At 28.6% G+C, this 15,197-nt stretch overlaps 1 protein-coding gene across 2 annotated transcripts; it reads right to left on the minus strand.

Annotated features, from left to right (window-relative positions):
- Nucleotides 1-4,078: 4,078 nt before the first annotated feature.
- On the minus strand, nucleotides 4,079-14,316 carry LOC119671001 (sodium-dependent neutral amino acid transporter B(0)AT3-like). 2 transcript variants are annotated; one of them, XM_038081480.1, is made up of 11 exons: nucleotides 14,175-14,316; nucleotides 13,764-14,071; nucleotides 13,153-13,330; nucleotides 12,894-13,085; nucleotides 10,886-11,120; nucleotides 7,537-7,889; nucleotides 7,249-7,452; nucleotides 7,029-7,186; nucleotides 6,706-6,969; nucleotides 6,427-6,621; nucleotides 4,079-4,310 (listed from the first exon to the last, which is right to left on the minus strand). In XM_038081480.1, the coding sequence occupies exons 1-11, from the start codon at nucleotides 14,262-14,264 to the stop codon at nucleotides 4,277-4,279; spliced, it is 2,211 nt and encodes a 736-aa protein (XP_037937408.1). In that variant the 5' UTR covers nucleotides 14,265-14,316; the 3' UTR covers nucleotides 4,079-4,276. The 2 variants fall into 2 exon arrangements, with proteins under 2 accessions (XP_037937408.1, XP_037937409.1); XM_038081481.1 differs by lacking the exon at nucleotides 4,079-4,310 and having other exon boundaries at nucleotides 6,174-6,621.
- Nucleotides 14,317-15,197: the final 881 nt, after the last annotated feature.

The raw sequence follows: 15,197 nt of genomic DNA on the forward strand, positions 1-15,197 counted from the left end.
GAGTGCCAATACTTTTTTTACTCTCCGCCTCATACTGTTGGTCAGGTTTCTCCGTCTTTATCTTAGTTGCTTTCGTTTTAAATTCCACCCATCCTCAATCCGCTCTTACTCCTCAATACTCCCACACCTTCTCACAAAACCATTTCCCATCTAAATCCTAACCTTTAAATTTGTATTCGTTTTTAGTAAAACCATCCTTAATTATCTTTGAAGAATGTCCTTGTGTGTAATAATATATTGGAGAAAAGTTTTCCGTAAAGAATTTATCTCCTAATCGGAGTGGAAAAAATCTCCAGCAAAAGTGAAAAAATTCTTTAGTGACAATAAAATTCGCCGTGACACTGGCAACAATGAACGCCGTGTCACGGAAAGCCAATCTTTGAGAAAATACAACACAATAGTTTTTATTAATACTGGTCTTCGTGCTTATGGAGAGGTTTTTCTCCCGAAGGCATTTATTATTAGAATTCAAAGTTGAGACGTGATATCGCCCAACAGCCGGTACTGCGGTCAGAAGAATCCTATTATAACAATTTCACTATTAATAACATAAAGCCTTTTAAAGCTTAGTAAACAAAGTCCAGAACTAAATCTAGGGAAGAGCTTATAATCTGTACTGGTGACAGAAATTCCATATGAAACAAGTTTCTTCTGTGCGTTATTAAAGCTGGACAGTCACAAAGAATATACATATGAATACGTTAATGTTTTTCTACCTTAAATAATTTTGATAAAGACATTTTGATATCGTTGGTTTTAATATCTTGATGAATATTGAAAATTGACCTTTCTGAAACCTCAAACCAACCCATTTTTTTCGTTTTCTTGAACCAAGAAGTTCATACCAAGAATTCTACCAAATTCATTTCTTTAAACAATGAAGTTATGCATTTATAGCAGCTGTTTATTATATATGTTATCTAAAACTTTATACAATAAAACAAATCTTTAACTTATTGTTATATTTACTATAATTTATTTCATTTTATTTAAGTTAATTTAATTTCTTTTGTCACTAAATATTGTCTTCAGTACAATTGTTTTTTTTTTGTTTTTTGTATGTAAGTACATAATTTTATTAGTTAGAGACAATTTTGAATTGCTTTTATTTTTATTAAACAAAACTTAAGTATAATTGCTTTTATATATAATAAAAATTGAAACAAAATTGTTTGTAATATTTTTTTTTAATTTCAATTTAAAAACAACAAATTTAATTCAGTACAACATTAAAATAACTGCCTTTAATTCATTCTTATAACATTTTTTTTATTGTCAACATTAGATTTTATTATATTATAATTATAATATTAGTAATTTTTTTCTCGATATATGTATATATATATGTATTTTATATAATTTTTATTTAATTATGTTTTTTTTTTTGTTTGTTAATTTTGTACATACAACATCTATAATTTTAAAATATAAAGTATATTAATATAATTTCTTATAATATTAAGTTGAATTATATACATGATGACATGTATATAGAAGCACATATAGTATATATATTCATTTTTATGCTTGTGAATAAGCACAATTAGTTTATTTATTTGGTAATCTTTAGTAATATACAATAAATAGTTTATAAAATTTATTTAATGAACGGTTTCGATTCTTCTTTTTAACAGTTTTTTTACGCCTTGAAGTTTTATGATCACGTGATAAGTTAACATTGATAAAGTTAAATAATTTCATTTAAACACTAATAAGTATTATTATTATGCTTAATTTATAATGTACGTTAATAGTTTAAAAGTACCTTAAATAACTTTGGTTTAACTTTTTTGAAAGCAATTATAAGGTAAAACCTAAAAGCTGCCATTAAAACTTAATTTGATTGAAATATTTTGATTAAGCATACATATATTGATTAATATTGACTTTAAACGTAACACTAAAATCAGATATTTACTATAACTTTATATATAGATATTTTGAAAACAAATCATCTGCTTAGATTATTAAATAATAAGTAAAGATTTTTTATAATAAATTATGATATTTTCTCAAGACTATCAATTGGTATAACCTACTAACTCACTATCTTGTTTTTCAACTATAACTTTTTATTTAAAATAATATAAATTTTCGAACAAGTTGTATAGAAAAAAAAATCTTAAATCACTAAGTCACACCAGTATCAATAAGTTAAATCAGTAGGTTATATCACTAAAGACGACAAGTTTCTAATAATGGTTAAAGTATTGAAAATGAGTGTACCAATATCTACATGTATATCTATTATCTAAAGATTATCTGAAGTAAAATAACTTTTTATTGCTATTCAGCTTAAAGATTATGAAGCTTAATTATTAGCAAATAATTTTAACTAATTATTAAATAATAGTATTTTTATTTAAAGGATATTGAATATAGACAGAATATATAGATATTGAATATAGATAGACATAGACAGAATATAAAGAAGTAATATATATAATAATATATACATTTGAAGATTATCTGAAGTAAAATAACTTTTCATTGCTATTCAGCTTAAAGATTATGTTAATGAATTATTTTAATGTGTATAAAATATATAGCAAATAATTTTAACTAATTATTAAATAATAATAGTATTTTTATTTAAAGGATATTGAATATGTACAGAATATAGAAAGAGCAGACCTAGATTACGTGCCAATAATATATAAAGAAAAAAACCATAACAAAAGAGTAACTCTAGAGAGCATCCACATACTAAAAAACATAGTCAGTACCATGAATAGGAAAGAGGATAGTAACAATATCAGCAACAGTTACCTGCTACTACTGCAATCTTGATTATATAATCTTTATTGTTTATATATTGCATAGTATTTAATTTATTTCTTACTATTTAGAACTAAATTTGTAAACAGATTCCAGTATAAAAAGTTACTTTATATGTTCCTAACAGCAGTTGCAAGAATACTCCGATCTGAGGAAGAAGTCCAATAAACTTCAAAACCTCTGCGATATTTATATAGAGGACTGACTACATAAAAATAAAAATTGACTTACAAAATTTTATTTTATTCACATAAGCGTTTTTGAAGAAACAGAAACATTTGAAATACTTAAACATAAAATTTTAATATTAACTACTGGTTGTTCTCTAACGTAATCCAAGACTCAAACTTATTATTATTTTTAATTAGATTCATCACGAACTACATTATCTATGGTTCTGAATCACTAAAATGACCATATTATTTCAGTCTCAAGCTGGTTTGAATTTAAACTCATCTACGTTGTTAATCTACCATGCTCTTAGCTCAAGGCTTTGAACTAGGCAGGGTCAAAAGTACAACTCTTGGTTTGAATTTAAACTCATCTATGTTATTGATCTGCCATGCTCTTAGCTCAAGGCTTTAAACTACGCAGGGTCAAAGTACAACTCTTGGTTTGAATTTAAACCCATCTATGTTATTGATCTGTCATGCTCTTAGCTCAAGGCTTTAAACTATGCAGGGTTAAAGTACAACCCTTGGTTTGAATTTAAACCCATCTACGTTCTTAATCTGTCATGCTCCTAGCTCAAGGTTTTACACTACGCAAGGTTAAAGTACAACCCTTGGCACTTGTAGATTATACATTATAAATGCATAAATAGATCCAAAAAATTTATCATAAGACATAATTGGTAATTGATATTTGGCATTATCCAAATGGCTGTATGGGCAGTTAAAAAACGAATTTAATTAAAAATAAAATTGTGCTGTAATTCATTACTATTTTCACCTTAGTTCGGAGAAACAATTATAGATCAACTACTAAAAGTGACAATTTAAATGATAATATAACTCTTATAATCCTTTATAAATATTTATATTCCATTCAATGACAGATATCAATAGATATTGGTACACGATAAAAAACAAAATTTCGCTATATATGTTAACAGAAACTGAGCATTTCATTAAGTTAACTATCTGATTTAAATAACATTGAAAGGTACAATAGAAAGTATCACACTCGGAAATATTCATAATAGAGAGGTACACTTAGTTAAATACATTAAAATAAGACCAAAAAAACAGAAAACCTTAAATTTTGTATTATGTTAGATTATTAAATAACAGTTCACAAATATTAATATATATGTATATATAATTAAAATCGCCATTAAGCTTATAAAGCAAATTCTTTTTTCTTATTTTCATATAATAACAACATTCGATATGCCATATTCAATTTTTTTCTCAGGTTTCTTGACTAACCACTCGAGTCGGAATGAATTTACTTGAAATAGGATATGTAACTTCCACATTATTTACTAATTGCATTTTTAAATAAATTTTTTTCTGGTTTGCAAAGGAGTTCTATTTGAAAAAAATAAATGATTAAATAAAATTGCAATTAAATATATTTTTTTTTATTAAAATTTTATGTGATTACGTGGGGATTACGTTTGACGTAGGAATTTTTTTTCTTCTGGATTATGCATTGTAGTTTAGGTTGAATTGAAACCTATTATGAATTTTCAGTATATCTTATAAAATTATTTAATTAAATTTTTACAGTCTTTCTTGACCAAATATTCATATTTTACAAAGAATTTTTCGTAGGTAAAACAAAAAATAACACAAAAATTATTTAAATAGAAGAAATACATCTGTAAAATTTTCAATACGATATTTTTGTGCAAATCCATTTAAAAATAATATTATTGTCACAGTTTTTGTGTATACTTATTATAATATATAATAAATAATAACTATTTTCTATATAATAAAATTTGATCAAATAAATAATTTCATATATTATAAATCAGTTTTTCGGTGGCTAAAAATATTTATATATATATATTGTCTGTATATTTTTGTTACCAAATATTATTGTCGTAATTTGTTTATTTACAAAGTTTCTTTATTTAAATAATTACGTATAATATGGCATTATATATTTTTGTATATAAGATCTGACAGTTTATATGCTCGAGTTAACTTCTTATTTCAATACTGGACCACAGAAGCATTCAACAATATTGAGAAAGTAAAAATTTGAATTTATTTGACATAGTCCCCGGAGGATCTTAAAAGGCTAAAGCGACCTTCGAATTCAACCAATGTCGAAAAGACCCATTATAAAATATTGTTACTTACTTACAACTAAATATATATATTAAGGTGTAAAGAAATTTCAACGATTGATGTAATCTATTGAAGTTTTAAAAAAGTTTTTATATAATAAAATCACGAATGACAATATTGGATACCCGCCAATCACAGCACCTAGCATAGATAGATAACTTTCTCATGCAATCTTATCTTAATTAGATAATCTAAACTCTAAGCAGTTACGACAATAAAGTATTTTCTAATGGTTCAGAAAGGATTTACTTTTTCTCCAAAATTTTGTTAACCTATAAGTGAATTTTTGACAACGAGTCTACAACCTTCCAATAAATATATTTATACCCATCAAAAAGATTAATAAACAGATAAATTTTAAAATAATGAGTCGGACCACATTCACAATCAAAACAGCAAGGATCATGAAGAATTCGTTTGATTCGAAATCTAAACAAACTTATTTCGTTGTCTGCCCATAAGAGCTGTAAAGCAATCTTAGAAGTTTTTCAGGAGTCCTATCTAATATTCGCAGAAATAACTATACAATATATAGATACCTACTGAAAAGAAAACTTTTATGCAAATACTTTGTTAATGCTTTATCTTAATGACAATAAGAAACATCAAACTCCTAATCCCAAAAATTCAGAAATCCCAATAGACGTGATGGAAGTATATAGACACTGAACGATTCTTATTAGTTGATCGCGTTACTAAGAAATATTCTAGGTATTCAATAATTCTAAATACGAATCTAATCCCTAATGTAATTATCTTAATATGATAGTGCTATAAAATCAATGTGGTTGTAAACTCTTGGAAAGATCTGAGTAGCAGGATCCATTATAGTGGGTAAAATGAATCTAGAAACACAATAGCGTGTTTCTGTCACAGATAAAAGTAACTAACACTAGGTAAAACTACTGCATTTGTACAAGTTTTGACTAATAATAGTCAACATAACTAATATCTATATGTATTCATTCGAACATATTTTAAATAATTATATATATAAATTGAGTATGAATTGGAAATGAATTGGATGTAATAAAATATTAGAGACTAGAAAATTGTTATCGCTGTTATAGAGAGAAAAATGAGCTTCTTGTCGCTACTCTTCGCTAAAAAAATCAGTTTATATCTTTTAATGTGAACGATATAGATTATTTCTATAATCCAGTAGAAATCGAAGTAATAAAACTTGAACCGTGTTGTCAGATCTTATCAATATATGTATATGATTATACTAAAAGTCATTGTGAACTTTTCTAACCTAACTACGTATGTTTAAATGTGTGCGTAATTAACTCTTAAATTATAATTCCCATATATTAAAATTGCTTTTGTATTATATTAGGCTTACTCTTCCTCTTCTAAAGACTTTTCAGGTAGTCCATACTTAGGGCAACACATCCCTTCAGTACCATCCATATTAAAACAGAATAGTGAACGTTCTATATCTGTTGGTTCATGCGGTACAATACCATGTACTTCCTTTAATTCAGCTTCAGGGAACCAAGCTGGATCAGTATCTTCAACAACTTTTATGCCACATAACCTGCAAATACAGTAATACATTACTTATAAAGTGAATAACAAAAATCATTTAAACATCTCAAAAACCTTCAGGTGTATACTTTACCTGAGTATTGCCACAATTGGTATCCATAAAATAGATGATAGAATCAATATAAATGCAATGACAATACACCAATGAGGCCATTCCATTTTCTCTGTCATGCCCTTTGAAGCAATCCAAGCTGGATAACTGCTACCTTCGGTTAATAATTGATAAAATGATGCTATTAATATTGTAATCATAGCACATGGTGAAAGATATTTCCAACAGAACATCCAAAATATGCCTGGTCTGGAACCAGTCATCATTTCAATATCATCCGAGAATCTAAAATAATGATATATGTAATTAATTTACTTATAAAACATAATTATTTAAATAAGTACCGTCTAATGCCATAGATATAACTAATTGATAAACACTCAAACAATGCAATAATTAGTAGTGGAAAGTTGCCAGCAAAACTGTCCATCAATTGAAATATGTAACTGCCAGCGCCATTGGCAAAACACATTGACATTATGAAACAGGACAAACAAAGTGCCTGCAATAACAAATTAATTAATATAATTTATTTTTATAAATATATTAAGTAAATGTACTTACACCTACTATCCATTCTTTTGGCAAATTAGGAAATAGTTTCATATCAACTAATGAAGTCACAACGCCTTCTAAGGTGCCAAATTGTGAATCAATGCCAAGAGTGAAAAGCATTAAAAAGAAGAGAACAGCCCATATTTGTGCACCAGGAAATTGATTTATTGCCTCTGTAAATATAATAAATGCTAGACCAGTACCAGAGGCGCTCTATATTTAGAATGCAAGAAAAAATATAAATTTAAAGTTAATTTTTTGCATATGTATATATATTATATAGTATATATGACTTACATTAGCCAATTCCTTCTGCAAGTCGCATACGGGCAACATTGATGTTTTATTTTGTGATATCAAACTTGCACGTTCCTCATTACATCGATCGAATGTTGCTGTAGCTTTAAAACCAATCACTGAGAATACAACTACTCCGGCAAACATGGAAGTACCGCAATTAGTCAGAGACACCAATATAGCATCACGATAACAGTTATTGTTTGCAGGATTGTACGAACTAAACGCTATCAAACCACCAAAAGCTAAGCCTAAGGAGAAGAATATTTGCGTTCCTGCTTCTAGCCAAACTACAGGATCCTGCAATGTTTCCCAACGTGGTGTGAATAAATGTGCTACACCATCAGCGGCACCTATTGGGGCGGAGAACATTTTAAATTAGATTCATTTGTTATAATCATTTATAAGTACAATAACGAAATGTTTTTTTATTTCAGTTTTATATAGATTTACTGAAGAATTTAAATTATTGTGTTAACTATTATCCCCATCAAATGACATAGTTCGTTAATGGATTGATATAGTTATACGTGTGTAGGTCTGTTTTTAACTCCTTTAGCGAAATTTCGGTTTGAAACACCGACGTATTTTTTTTTCGGGAGTAGAAGAAATTCACATGGGTCCATGTCAGATGGATACTACGCTCACTTGATAAGGTGCAAAATATGGTATTAATATATGTTCTTTATTTTTTTTTATTTGCTATGTCTCTGTCTAGTACTAGAAGGTCACTTCTTCGTTAATCTGTAAATACTACTTCTTCATAGTATTTATATATTTTCTATATTTTTTTTTTTCAATTTCTATATCAATTTCTATTCATTCGCCTAACAAAGATAAAAGTAAAAGTCTTCTTCACTTCAACTAATATATGACCCCAATATACTGCATATATTTTTGATCAACAAGATGAAACGTTGAATAAAATTAGTTCATATAGCTGCTAATCTGTCCGGCTATTACTTTATTTGCTTTCCAATACACAAACCACTTCAATAAAAAAAAATTCAAAGAATACTGTCCAAAATTCTTCCCACTTTCATCAATACTGGTTGTAATTGCCGATCAGTGCCAATTGGTCTCCATTTGGGTGACATACACCGGGAACCCTAACATCGTTACAGTAGTCATCCAAAAATGTTGTATTAAGTTTTTGAACTGTTTATTATCATATACATATCTAGCCATGGGAGACATACTAACCTTAGAAACTAAACAATTAAACATATTGGAGCGCTACACAGCTACAAAGCAGAGATAGTTAAATATAACTTTATATAATCTTAGATATTGATTAAAATTTTCTTGCTAATTGTTTTAAAAAAAGATTTATTCGGACAGTTGTAAATTATATAGAATCAAAAAAATTTAAATTTAATCGAAGGAAATTTTGAACGGGGATAAAGTAAATCTAGCCAAATATAGTCGACAAATAGATGAAATTAATTGACAAGATTCAAGTACTCACTATACAAGGTCACTGCTTGTATAGATTAGATTGATAAAAAAAATCTAAACAGTATAGTCTTATAGTACAACTATCTATGTCATGTATATTGACGTTTTGAAGAAGTCAAAGCTAATTTTCTTCTTGGTTCATTATCAAAATCGATTGCAATCCATGATAAGGAGTTATTTATTATACCTTTTTTTTCATAATAAAAACTATTAAACTGCAAATAAATGACGCCCTTAGTCAAAATATTTATCAAAGTAAATATCAGCTTACATGTGTACATAAACTTAATAATACTAACGATTGTCACATAATTAAAAAACGATCAATTGAATCCATTCATAATGAATTCGACATTAACTATTTGACTATTTAGCATATGCGTATGTTTTCCGATGATTAATAGTTGTTTTATTGTTCCATCTGTCTTTGGGTACTTAACTATTTCATATTATGGAATTTATTTACTTTTGTTTTTCATACATATTGACTACATTTTGAAGTTACAGTGAGTTAAAGAATTTGTGGTATAGACTTATAAGGTAGTATACTTAGTATAGATGATGAAAGTAATTGTAATAACTTTTGAAACTTTTTCTATTATAAATAACTGATATATTATAATTTCGAACTAAATTTACTTGTTGAAGAAAGAGTATAAATATTTTAATGAATATATTAAAATGTATCTAGAACTTATAGGTTCTTCGATCATTTACTATTACATCAATATAGTAAGTGGAGTATAAGATATTCTCAAACAGTAAACTCAGTAAAGTCATACACCAATCTTTGAACTGAAATGACTAAATGGAAATACCTACCTCAGACATATCATAAATAATTTAACTTTATAGTGGCAGAGATAATAGGCTATTCATTTATTTTTGCTATAAATACCAATCTACAAAATCTGTAAGAATATATATGCCTTCTAATTCTCGTACACACGTACTACGAGTGGGTATCTTTTTGAATCAGTGATCCAAAAGATACCCACTTAAGCCTATTGGCTCGTTGTGCTACCGTATAATGGAAAAATCCAGGGTTTAAAACCACGTGAAATCTTTGGCGAAGTTTAAAATGCTATTAGGTGGAAAGGTTTGAAGTTGATCACGAACCTCAAAGAAGGAGGCCCCTAAAGTAGAGTCACCACCGTGCATAAGCTGAGTAAAAACAAAGCAGATGAGCCTTTTCTTTGTCGTCCAGCTGCGACAGATTTAATTGATATAATCTTCTAGTGTGTTTGTCCAATCTACAATGAACTGTATATAAATCCACCACAAGACTGATATCGGTAAGTCGCATCTTAATGAAAGAATTTGTTCCTTTTAGTTCTTTTTAGTGGAACGTGGCTAAATTGCACACAGATGCCTACATGTCGTTGAGTTTTCCCATCTCTAATTAAAATATTCAGCAGTTTGCTGAATTCAGTAATAGTTTGCATGTAATCCTGTCCTGGTCCACCTCTTCTGGGTAGATCGTCCGCTTAACAATTGTCGAAAATATCCTTATTTAACGTGAACTCTGATTAGAGAAATATTGAGCTGTGTCGACATCTCATTTAGAGATGTGTTGCAATCAAAAACTGTCCTAGATGTAAACTATACTGAACCCATGGACTTAAAAGCACCTTAATTGTCTGATAGTATGATTATTGTAAAAACTTAAAAAACTTTTCTGTACTGTTTTGTATATAGTAAAGCTTTCTTAATATTGACTGTAAATTGTTCTCAATAATTATGAAGTTAGACATAAATAATATCACTATTTGTTTTAATTTGGCAGAACACACTGTGCATTACGAGTAATTTTTCACACCCACTGTAATTAATTCTAAAGGAACTTATTGAACTGAAATCAATTAAAACTTTTAAATAAAAAAATTTTTACCTTTAAGTGTAATGCCTCGAAAGAAGAAAATAATCAGCACTACATACGGAAATATGGCTGTCATGTACACAATCTTTCCTGATGATGTGATGCCTTGAACCATGCATATGTAGACAAGAAACCATGACACTAACAATCCAATGCCCATGTGGTAGTTAAAACCTTCCGGTTCATTTACGCTTTCCGAACATTGTAGGGTTGTGCGATACCAATAAAATTGCGTAGGTGATGAAGCCTGTGAAGGGAAATTAAAGTGTATGAATATTTGGATTTCGACATGTAATGCTATGATGTGAACGATTGTGTGATGGCAATTAAGGTTTATCATTAATGCAAATTGTTAGTGTAATTGATGGAGTATATCAAGCATATCATTTCCATTAAGTATGTATAGAGTGTCTATAAAGTGTGATTTTTATCAAGTAATCGAAGCGTAATTCATATACGCAACTATTTTCGCAGCTGCTGTCGGCAGTTGGTATTCGAATTACATTCTCTGTTTTTATTAAATTTTAATTCTCACAAATAAACAATAAAAAAAATTCACTTGAAACGTGTCTATGCGGTTAGAAACAGTAAAATCCATGTGGCCATTGGCGAAAAGGCCTTGTAACTTTGTAAAATGGAATCATAATTGGCACCAGTTGTGCATTGTCAGATTTAACGGATTCCGTTTTGGTTGTGTGGCAGTGTTTTTGTTAACAAAGGGATTAAAATCGAAGTCAAAAGATTAATTTGAATGAATAATCACAAGAATTTCTTTTTTGACAATCATTTTATTTGAACGGTAGTGTAAAAATTTGAAAATAATTGGACAAGGGGAGATTGAAAAAGTTGAAAGAACAAAGTATGAAAAACGCATTTATAAAGTATCAATAGTCCTAAAAACCAATAGATCACGCTTTAAAATCTTCATTATTTCGACACTAAATAATAATAGACTTCAATTTTTCAATACATATCCTTATAACTCTAAACTCATAAGTGTTGCTCAGCGTAAGTTTATCAGTTTTTATAAGAACTGCCAAGAAATCTGTTTTTTCTGGTAGCAGAACTCAATTTCAACTTAAGGACTAGTAGCTTACAATTTTTCTAAAACAAGTTCTGAAACAATCTATGAATGAAGTATTACTAACTTATCAAATCTTGTTTAAGTTAATCCTTTTTCTCTTGACTACAATAACTTCACATTAAAATTTACTACCAAGTAAGAATCTCAAGAGAGTATTTTCATGAGTATCTGGACATAGACACTACTTGATTCTTGATTTTAATGTGAGGTTGACATATTAACGAAAAAATAGCAAACTAAAGAAAATTTAATAAATTAATAATACTTTATTCACAAATAGTTTTAGGACTTCTGCAAACAGACCTCTTCTCTCTCCATATATCAAACTTTTCTAGAACTTTAAATACTAGATGTTTATATATTTATAATTGGCTCTTGTTCTATAGACTTGTTTGTCGGTTTATCAAAGAAACAGTGAATTTTTTAGAAGTTCCCAGATTCATCTGGGAACAGTCCTTTATGAAATATTAATCCTTTTTAGATTAATGAAAAAAAATTGAGTTAAATATCATACTATATTAACGAAAGATGCATTTAATAATTGAAAGTTATAGAACGTATTAAGGCCTATATCTAGAAATTCACTTTTTGTGAGCTTTCAGAAAATTTCAGTAATATGAAAAAATTTGTCTTATTAAACAGTTATCATGTGTTAATAATAAATAAACCTATTAATAAATATAGCCCTTCGATTCTCTCGGAGAAGGGATCTTCACCCACTCAAGCCCCTCGCATTGTAAAATTCTACAATTTATTCCCGAACGATTGTAGCCTCCGAAAATTTGAATTTGATTTAATTTCTTTGTTTTTTTCTTTGTTTCTTTAATTTTTTTGCAAATTTTTCCTATCAAAATTTATTTATTTATGGTAAGGGTTCTTTACTGTTTCTATAATGTTTACAAATTATTGTTCAGACAGTTTCTTTCATATGCTTACCACACATTCTGGCTCATGATCATAAGTATAATTGGAGTATAGACGTGTGGGACAATCGGCCCAAGGTAAAGGTGATTCAAAGCTATGCAATAAATAGATGAGACACCAAGCAATTATAGTGTTATAATACAAAGCTACTATATAGCTAACCACAGCCGAGGAGATGCCTATGCCACCCAAGTAAGGTGAAACCTATATACAAACAAAGTTTTAAATTGATTTCAATAATATGAATGATAATAAGTTAAAAATAGCTTACTTGACTCCAAACGCCTATAGCGCCTTTTCGCAGACGTTGTCCAATCGCCAATTCTAAATAAAATATTGGTATACCCTGTATGCAAAGCATAATAAAGTAAGGTACCAAGAAGGCACCACCGCCATTTTTTTGTGCCAAGTAAGGGAAACGCCATACATTACCTAATCCAACAGCGTAACTACAAGTGACAAGTGGTTAAAATATATTAAAAATATTAAAAATAATGGACTTAAATAATTTTATTAACATATAAAGGAAATTTTAATTTTAATATAACAATTAATTGCAGTTAAAGGCGTCACTTTAAGCCGCTTATTTTTTATTTAAAAAAAAAATCTTCTATGCCTCTATACTTTCTATACTACACGACACATCATGATGTTGCTTTTTTGATTCACTTCCTGTCACTGAGCACACTTCCTGTCAAGTGCACGCACAAGCACTTTGCCAATTAAACTGTTCCTCGTCTTCAACATCAGCAAAAATTGAATTTTTTTTTTCTACTTTCACTCTCACGACTTTTTTCTTCCACTTTCACGTCTATTTTTTTCATTCTTGAATTAACATTTTCGTTTTTTTTTCTTTATGTTTCGCTGTTAAGCACCACTTACCCAATTGTTGCCAATAAAAACATTATTTTGCTATCCCAACTTTCGCGTTCCTCTCCCTCCTTCTCAGCCACAATGTCCTCATCCTCCACTGTAGCCTTGACGGCAGCAACCAACTCGGCCTTCGCTTTACTTGTGCTCGCCTCAGACCCAAACGTTTCGGCTTCAATTTCGGAGGACTCATCGAAAGTGTCTGAAATAAAAGCCTGATTTGTTGCGCCGTAAATGGGCTGATGATGATGTTGGTGATGATGATGGCCATGATGACTACTGCTGCTATGCTCTTTTGGTACCAGACGACCACGCAATTCCTATTGTTTTCGAATTATTCAAGAAAATAATTTATTTAAAGTTTTGTCCTTTCTTGGATTACGACTTCGTACGGATTTAATTTATGGATTTTTAGTGCCTTACCCGTAATTCCAATTGATCGATGCTCTTTTGACTCTTTAAGACGATATCACGGGAGCTCTGACGGCGTAAAAGCTGTGCTGTATTCGCCATTTTGTTTTATTTATTTTTTTTGTTTTTTAATTATTTATATGGAAATATTGTTAATTTTTAGAGGAAGGAATTTTGTTTAAATTTTGTTTTAATTGTGTTTTCTAAAATATATTTTTTTTTTTACTCTCTAAAACAATTACTATTACTTCCGTGTTTTACGAGTTTTGTTAAAAGGTGCAATTACGTGTAACACTTTTTGTTATATTTTGTGCAACATTTTATTTCATTTGCAACTTTATTTTAAATAATTAATATATATGTATTTTTATTTTATTGGTTTGTTCTAAAGTTTTTTTATTTTAGTTAATTGTGCAGTTTTTAGTATAAGTGCTTCTTCGGCCATTTTCTCTACAAATATAATTGTGCTTAATTTGAGTAATAAATATTACTTCATCATACAAAAAATATCAGGCAGTCTAGGTAAAACATATATATAATATAAAAAATTTGTGGTAAAATTTAAAATACTTCATTAAGTAGTTAATCTATTTTAAAAAAAGCCAATATGCAATAAAAAAATTTTGAAAAATCTAACACTTATACATTATAATGTGCACTTTTAAAATTTAATTAAATTTTATTTAATTTAAAAGAAATAATCAAAACAAAAACATCTTAAAAATATTATCTTAGGAATGACATAAAATAATTACTTTCAAGAAGCGTCACTATCTCCCCAGCTTTCCAAGTAAATTTGATCAATTTAATGATATTTATGATAAATTCATCACAAGCTTTTTCAGGACTATAGCCTAAAATAATAGAAATACATATAGGAACTTGTAATACCATGTTCCCACTCATCTCATTTAGACAGTTTTACTCATTGAGGACGCTAATGTGGAAATTTTATATAAATGAGCTCATTATATATAAATCAAATGATTTAAGGCGAAATATGTCAAATCTAAACCTTAAAAATAAATTTCCCAC

Source organism: Teleopsis dalmanni, chromosome 1, assembly GCF_002237135.1.
Source record: "Teleopsis dalmanni isolate 2A chromosome 1, ASM223713v2, whole genome shotgun sequence".
Lineage (NCBI taxonomy): Eukaryota > Metazoa > Arthropoda > Insecta > Diptera > Diopsidae > Teleopsis > Teleopsis dalmanni.